The sequence below is a fragment of the Gavia stellata genome, chromosome 11, assembly GCF_030936135.1.
Source record: "Gavia stellata isolate bGavSte3 chromosome 11, bGavSte3.hap2, whole genome shotgun sequence".
Lineage (NCBI taxonomy): Eukaryota > Metazoa > Chordata > Aves > Gaviiformes > Gaviidae > Gavia > Gavia stellata.
Window position 1 is genome coordinate 30,803,889 of NC_082604.1, and position 7,822 is coordinate 30,811,710.

A 7,822-nucleotide genomic window follows, 5' to 3' on the forward strand; every position below is an offset into this window, starting at 1 on the left:
TGAGCTTGTACCAGCAGCATTTGGTGATCCCCAGTTGGAAAGCTGACTCAGGAGAGACAATATTTTGCCTGAGAATACCCTCTTTTTAAAGGAAGCTGGTTTACAAAAATAAATATGAATGTGAGAGTTAAGTTTCACTTATTTTATTCCATGATGAGGGGGTTCAGGAAGGCTAGAAAGGGAGTCAGGGCTTCATAACATTAGTGGGGGGAAGTGCCTTTCATTCTCATCTTCTTAGCCAGAGACGATGCATCTGAGGGCTGCTTTACGGAACGGTTGCAGAAGGGAGCCTCCCAAGGTAAGGGGGGTTCCCTGCAATATTCCTATTCTTTAGACAGTTCCATCTCCCTGGAAGAATAGAAACATGGAGGTAATTTAGTGGCTACTATTCCTGTGACTTTCAAAGGTTTTTATTATTTCCCAGTGGCTATGGGAATCTGTCAGACAAACAGCATAAAAACGAACTGAGATCATATTTTCAGCACCTGGCAGCAGTGTAGGGTTTCAGCTGTACTTTAGAAAACATGATCATGGCGCTGAATGAAGGCTCGTTTAGTTTTTCAGACTGTCAGCTAGTCAGGTGTGTATAGAACTATCATCGGTACACAAAATAATGAAAGAAAACCATCAGTTGCTCACCCCACAACATCCGCAACATTTGCAGTCCCCACAGATTGTTCCAAACAGGCCGTTCACCACCTGAATGCCACAGAGCACTGCCTGGATCCCACTCATGACGAGCAGCAAGGAGAAGAGGGTCAGGTTCCACGGGACAATGTTTTCGGGTGACTGGCACATGTTCCACAATGTGTGGTTAGCGAGGTAATTCCTTGGGGGGGGAACAAAACGGTTAAGAAGAAGACAACGTTAGCTCACAGAGAGGGGGTCTGTCGCGGCTGACAAGTTGTCACTGTTGTGATGTTCTGTCAGCTTCAGTACTGCGAGAAAGAATTCCCATTATCCCACTGGCGCTACTTATCCAGAACGTGATTTCATTTGAGTTTCTAGATCGATTGAAGCAATTGATTTGAAAAGACGAGGCATCAGGAGGGAACAGTCAGAGACTAATACATGTTAGATACAATTGAGCAGTTTCTGCTATTTTGGGAAGAAGAGATCTTGGCCAAGCATGTGCCAAACGGATGTTCGTCGGTGCCCATGTCTCATGTCGAAGGCGTTCTTGCCACTGCTGCTGTGGGTTCTCTGCTGGATGAAGCAGCGCTGACGTCTGGCGCTACGTCATGCCCCACAAAGCAGACCCCCGCAGAGAGGGGACGCGCAGGGTCTCCTTGGGAGTGCGGCACCTTCTGTAACCCCTCCATGGCAGAAAGCCCGGGGGTGGGGCGGTGGGGGAGTGGGTGTCTACACCTAACTATTTGTCTTAGTTTACTGTATTACACTGTAGTAAAACCAAAACAAGTGAATTATCAAAACAATATGATACAAGATGAATAAACTCAGTTTTCCTAACAAAACAGCAAATGCTACAAGACCAGTCACCTCTTGCCCACTGAGCAGAGAAGAACACCCTTTGCTGTGCTAGATGCCTCATCTAAAGAACAGCAGGATTAGGCAAATCTATTTTCCATAATTTTTACCTTCACATTTTGATTTAATTGTGAACTGCTTAACCACTTACTATATCTGCTCTGGGTGTTCTTAATGCTCTTTTGTTTCTTGTGTTCTTGTCAAATGACTGCAACCAAAACTGTGTTTGAAACAGAGCATATTTTTCCAAATACTCCTAGAATTAGATCAAAGCAGTTGGTTTCCAGCCCTCACTGGCCCATGAACAAATAATGTGTAACATACAATATTATACCTCTTTTTGTCTTTTTAACCTGAACTATAATTTTGTGGTGTATTATGCAAGAAATGTTGCTAGGTCACTCTTGACTGAGGAAGACTCTATTAAAGATTCTGGGGTGATGAGGGGTTTACTGCACCCCTTGTCAATCCGTCCTACTCTCCTTGGTAACACACCGTACCCTGTTTTCAGCTGGACCTTTGCTGACTTCAGCCCTGCGCAACTGGATTGCTAGGGTCTCACGTTCCTCACACCACCTCTGTGAAAGTGATAAATACACATGACAGCAAACATGTTTGAGTTGCAGAGTGTGAGGAACAGACAACTCCCAAATTCCATAACTGAGATAAAATGACACATAGATACTAATCATTCGAATACCATCAAATTTCAATATGTCACTGCTATTCACCTAGGTGGAATTTATCCCCGTATACTGCTTATCATCCCAAGAATAACCTCAAAGGCTGTGCATTTCTCTTTACTGGCTCCTTTGAAACGCAGTAGTTTTGGTCGTACTTGCTAGTCTTTACATCCGTGCTCTTGAACCTTATTTAGTATTGCTGTGCATTGATGGCTCTTCTGAGAGCTTCTGTGTTTTAGACAAATAGTATAATTCCCATTTTCACACAACAGATTTGGAAGTTAAATCATATCACAGACTTAAAACACATATAACATTTTTTTTCTGATTGTCTTGCCTTACCCATCCTGGAAAGGGTATGTCCACTCTGTTCCAGTATAACATTTAGGGCCTCTGTTTAGGGCTACTGCTGACAAAACAAAGCAGTATCCAGCTCCCAGGACTCCAACTGCAGCAAATATTATAGAAGAAAACATCTGATGAAGAGAAAAATGATGTTATTTTTGTTCTCATTCAAACAATGAAATGTACCCTAATATGTGAATGTGAATATGTAAATGTACCCTAATAATGTGAATGTACATTCCCTAAATTCAGCTCCTCAGTCAACTCCTGAACAGCTAAAGTATATTGGTTTGCAATTACACAAGGAATGTATAACGCATACCTGCAGTGGTATTTAGAAGCTTTAAAAGAATTAGCACCATTTGCCTGAAGACGAAAGGGGTTGACGCTGACACAGTAGATGGCACTCCTCCCCTGCAGACAGTATTTACCCAGTGGTGTTGTTCAAGGTCCTGTGTTTCACCGAAGTGGATGTCTTTCTCAAGAGATTATAGGCAAGACTGAAGTCTTGGACCACTCAAGGCATTAAAAAAAAAATCTACAGGACCCTTTACAAGTTAGCTTTGGTATCTTGGTTGTATTTGGACCAAGTAATTATATTTTTCCTTCCTGAGTCTCCACTTCAGGTTTCTTATTAGTACACTTTATCTCCTCGCAGGTACTTGTCGTCATTAGCTCTAATAGTGCAATTGAAATGGAATGGAAAGGACATCTTTATTTGTCTGGCTTTCCATTACGGCATTTCCATATATACTAATATGTAAGTAAATCATGCAAAAACTAATGCCCTGCTTGAGTTCTGAAGCCCCTGTAGCCATAATAGTTTGTAGGTAGCAGTAGTGTCTTTTACTGAATCAAAGTGATCTAGGTGGAGGAAAAAAAGAAACATACTTTCAGGTCTGTGAGCGTTTATTCAGACCTCATCACCAGACTCTTGCCTTGAGTGTTGACATACATCTTTGTGTTGATATATCTGATGGAGCTAACTTAAACATTATGCTTATGTAGTAGACATCATAATGATGGTGTTTCAGCTAACACACAAGAACAAATTCAGTTCTCAGTCATGCTGTGGTAAGGCCACCAGGACTCTAAGCACAGCGTACTTAGTACTTATGACTGTATTAATATTCTCAGTCTCTCAGTCAGCTGCCATCTAACGTGAGTCGTCACCAAGGTCCTGCACTGCAGAACGTAGGTTGCTTTATGGGCAGCACCAGGCGTCCACGGTTTAGTTTACACACACCAGCGGGAGCACAGGCAGCGAGCGCTCACAGCCGGTCACCCCCGTGTATAACCATGTGCCCAGTTCAGCTGCATTGCAGAGGTGCGGGTGGTAGCCTGGCAGCGAAACGCTAGTAGTTTGGTAGTCGCTGAGATATATGTGGTCTTCAAAGCTAAACTAGTGCTAACAGAAAGTCGGTGATACAGTGTGGTGAAGAGAAATCTGTGGCTCCATTCCTCCCCTCGAAGTTCCACCTGCTTTGTTGGGATTGCATGAAGACAGTGTCAAAGACAGGGGTTTAGGGAAGGCTTCTTGTTAACCTCACAGTCATGATTCTTTTCCTATTTGTTTTTTCCTTTTTTTTTCAATTGAAAACCCGTTCCTTTATAAAAAAGTGTAATGATCTACTTGAGTCAAACAATTTATTTCAAAAGGACAGACTTTCCTAGTAGAAATAGATTTCTTTTTTCTCCAATCTCATTTTTAAACTAAAATGCTTGAAATGTTTACTAGTGTCTGAAGGTATCCACTTGAAACTTTCCACTTCTAGTGTGAAAGGAAGCTATACATTCAAAGTGGAGCCTAGTCTACCTGGCGTTAAGCGGGAGGTTGGATTAGGTCACCTCCCGAGGTCTCTTCCAACCTGAAATTTCCTGTGAACCTAGTGAGATACTCACAGCCCATTGCGTGGGTCTGCAGCGGGTTGGGAATGTAGCGCCCACCTGTCAGAATGACGTTAAAAACTGCCGGCAAAAAACGGCTGAAGAGAGCACTGTTATGCTCTGCAAAACGAAGTGCAGATCTTTCAGAAATCAGTTTTAGTTATGATAGCAACTATAAGTATGTTGTGATAGCAAAAGACGTCAAGGCAGTACAGCTGTGGTACCTGTGGCACAACATCAAAGGCATAATACAATTTTTACAGCCTGCTATTTCTACTTTCCAGCACTCGGACAAATGGCAGGGCTTTGTGTCCTACGCTCTGGACAGCATCGGTCTAGTCTCTCAATGACTGTGAGGAGAAGATACATATATCGCATCGGTAACAATTTAGCTTTTACTTTTTTGCCATCTTTCCTCTCACTTACCGCAAACCTCTTTCCACAGCTCTCATTACCACAGCATCCACAGCAATCATTATTCTTAAGGCCCAAAAATACCAAGGCAGGGAAGATCATCTACCAATAACAGAAATACAGTTTGAATTGGGATGAATTCAAGTTACATTTGCTTTTAAATATAATAGCTCTATGTCTTTTTTTTCTTATCACCAAATTAAGTTACTTACGGCACAACTGTTGGATCGCTTGTAACTTATTTGTTTATCAGAGAAGAATTTGCAGTGTTGGAACCTGCTTTTGAGGTACTGAGGGAATTCAGCAATGCAAAGTAGGGGCGGGGAAGGTGGGAATGTCTGAATTTGTATACTCACCAATACACCAGATCCCAAGATCCCTCCGAAGTACCAAACCTCATCTGTAATGTGTAGATTGTTTTCAACCACTTTTCCTCCAGGGAAAAACAACAAAATGTTGGCGAGGGTACAGAGCACAGCCAGGGGGATAAGAGTGGTTCCCAGGCACTTAGCACAACCTCCCGTGCACATGCTTGTTTAAAGAAATGGCAAACACAATTAAAGGCAGAGGAAAAATCTCTCGGACGTTCTCAGAAGTGTTTTATAAAAAGGAGCTTCTCGGTGTACTTTACAAAATCCAGTTTCTGCTGTGCCGTTAGAGGAGCTGAGCCTGTAGAATGCTCCCTCAGAGATGCTGCTGCAGTCGATCAGAAATGCAGCGTGCTGGTTATTTATACGTTCTCGCAGCCGTGATGTCAATTTTCTGAACGTCCGTAAATGAAATTACGTTCAGTGCAGCCTCTCATTTTACTATGACAACCAGTAACCTCTGTTAATATTTTACTAACGGGGATGAGACACTTCCTTATCTGGGCTCAGGTCATGGGTAGATGTCCTTCTTAGTTCTGGATCATCTTTTTTACAACCCACGGTCCTTCTTCACACTACAAAATACTTCTTTGTAAAGACTGACATGAAAACACACAGCGAATCAGCTGATGTTAATAACAGCTGTGTGCAATGGAAGAGTTCTAGTGAATTTTCTTTTCTTTGGGGAAGTCGAGCTAGTTATTTGGTATTTTGAGGCACTCAGACCTGGATACCTTCTCTTTCATATTTAGAGTTGGTATATTGTCCTGTGGAATTTGTGTTAGGATGATTTTCACACCAATGTTCATTCCTAGCAAATAGTGAGAGCTATATTTAGCTTCTCTCCCTGGTTTATACTCCATAGAAGACTCTGCTTCCTTATTCTGGAAAACCAGCTGCAAAGCTCCAGGTTAGTCAGTAACTACACTGCTAGTCTTCTTTGGCCTCAATGTCTAAGAAAATCGTAGTGAAGCTAGTAAGCTTTTACTTAGAACCTTTATACTCTGCATGCCCTGTGAGCCCCCTCTCGAAGGTTAGTAATACTGAAACGATGTCACTCAGTGTCACTACTGCTGATTCTGTTCTCTGTTTGACAATTGTGAAAACCATTATGATGAAGTGAAAGTATCAGTATTGCTTAGAACAGGCAGAAATTGGGGGGGGGGGGGGGATAGGAAAAAAAGACCTATCTAAACTAGACATGAGCATTTGGAGGTTACCCCCCCTTTCATCTGGTTTGGGGTTTTTAATTCTTAAATTACAAAACACCAGCAAAAATCTAAGACAGTGAAAAAGCCTGGGAGGTGGGGCAATATTTGTAAAAATAAGTGAAGCACCAGGTGGGGACTAAAATAAGTCCTAGCATCACTAAAATTGCAGAATGCTGAAGTCAGCTCTTTGTCCTTTTAAAACAGGGGGGGGAATACCAGTAATGGGGTCAAATCCATCTCTTTCCCACCCAAGCTTATCTAGAACCACAGCACTGATTTCAGTAGAAATAGATCGGTTTCACATAGGGATGCATTTCACATCAGAATACATCAGATGCATATTTCAGTCCTATTCAGCTTATTACACACAGTTAAGATGGCCTGTTTACAAAAATGCAAAGCAAAGAACCAAACCAACCAAACTCTCCAGAACTGCTCTTAGGGAATTTTTCTTTCATATAGGTAGAAATTTATTTACTCTTATAGGCAGCATGTCCTCTTGTTTAATGGTTTGCCAGCTGTACATTGACTTTGTACAGTGACATTGCACTTTGGCATGAAAGACCTTTTATGACTCACATATGACAATGAGAGGTGAACATTTTATCATTCATTTAGCCACACACATATGACATGCCTGTGGCATTCATTCAGCTATAGCATATGGAGATTTCCAAGTGAATTCTGTGAAAGTTTTTGTGTCTAACAGTGGTGTTAGCAGGTGTGTAAAATTTGCCATTAAGCTCAGTTCAGTGGCAGTACCTCTCATCTGGCATTCTGCCTTTAACAAGAACCTGAATCAAAGGTCTTGCAGGAGGCAACTTTCTGTTGGACACATAGGTATTAGAGAATAAAGACAGTTGTGTTTTGTTGGGGTTTTGGGGTTTTTAACTAGTTGATGAGTTAATTCTGTTACAAATATATATTCATAGGCCAAATTCTTCTTACACCTCATGAGATGGTTCTGTAATTGAAATAGTAGATAAATCAGCTGATACAAAGATGAGACGTTACAGACTGATAAAGATACACATCCACAAATCTGAAAAAGTTCTTGGATTGCAGCAGAATGAGAAACACCAGTCTATTGACGTTAAGCCTGTAGAAACAAAGGTGGAATAAATTAGCCTGTTTAACGCGAGCTTGGGAGCTTATGCAGCAGCATACAGGGAACTGTATCCTGTGTAGTACAGATACGGCAGAGGCAGAGCTACAGTGAAACGACTGACATGCAAACAGCTAATCGCAACATTACCATGGAGTCCATCTTATATTGTACTAGCCAAGAAATTATCCAAAAAAGTTCTAATGAAACCCAGCTTTTATCCCATTCCTTATGCTGTCATAGCCTCGGTCATTTTTCTTATTACTTTTTTCCAGTTCTGCAAGAAAGCTCCATCATCTAAGTGACTCATAAATAAAAAGT

General features: G+C 41.6%; 1 protein-coding gene across 1 annotated transcript; it reads right to left on the reverse strand.

Moving 5' to 3' along the window:
- Positions 1-330: 330 nt before the first annotated feature.
- Positions 331-5,347, reverse strand: TM4SF4 (transmembrane 4 L six family member 4). The gene is made up of 5 exons (XM_009812314.2): positions 5,174-5,347; positions 4,830-4,919; positions 2,514-2,647; positions 640-829; positions 331-348 (listed from the first exon to the last, which is right to left on the reverse strand). Exons 1-5 carry the CDS (start codon positions 5,345-5,347, stop codon positions 331-333), a joined length of 606 nt encoding a protein of 201 aa, XP_009810616.1.
- Between the last annotated feature and the right edge of the window lie 2,475 nt (positions 5,348-7,822).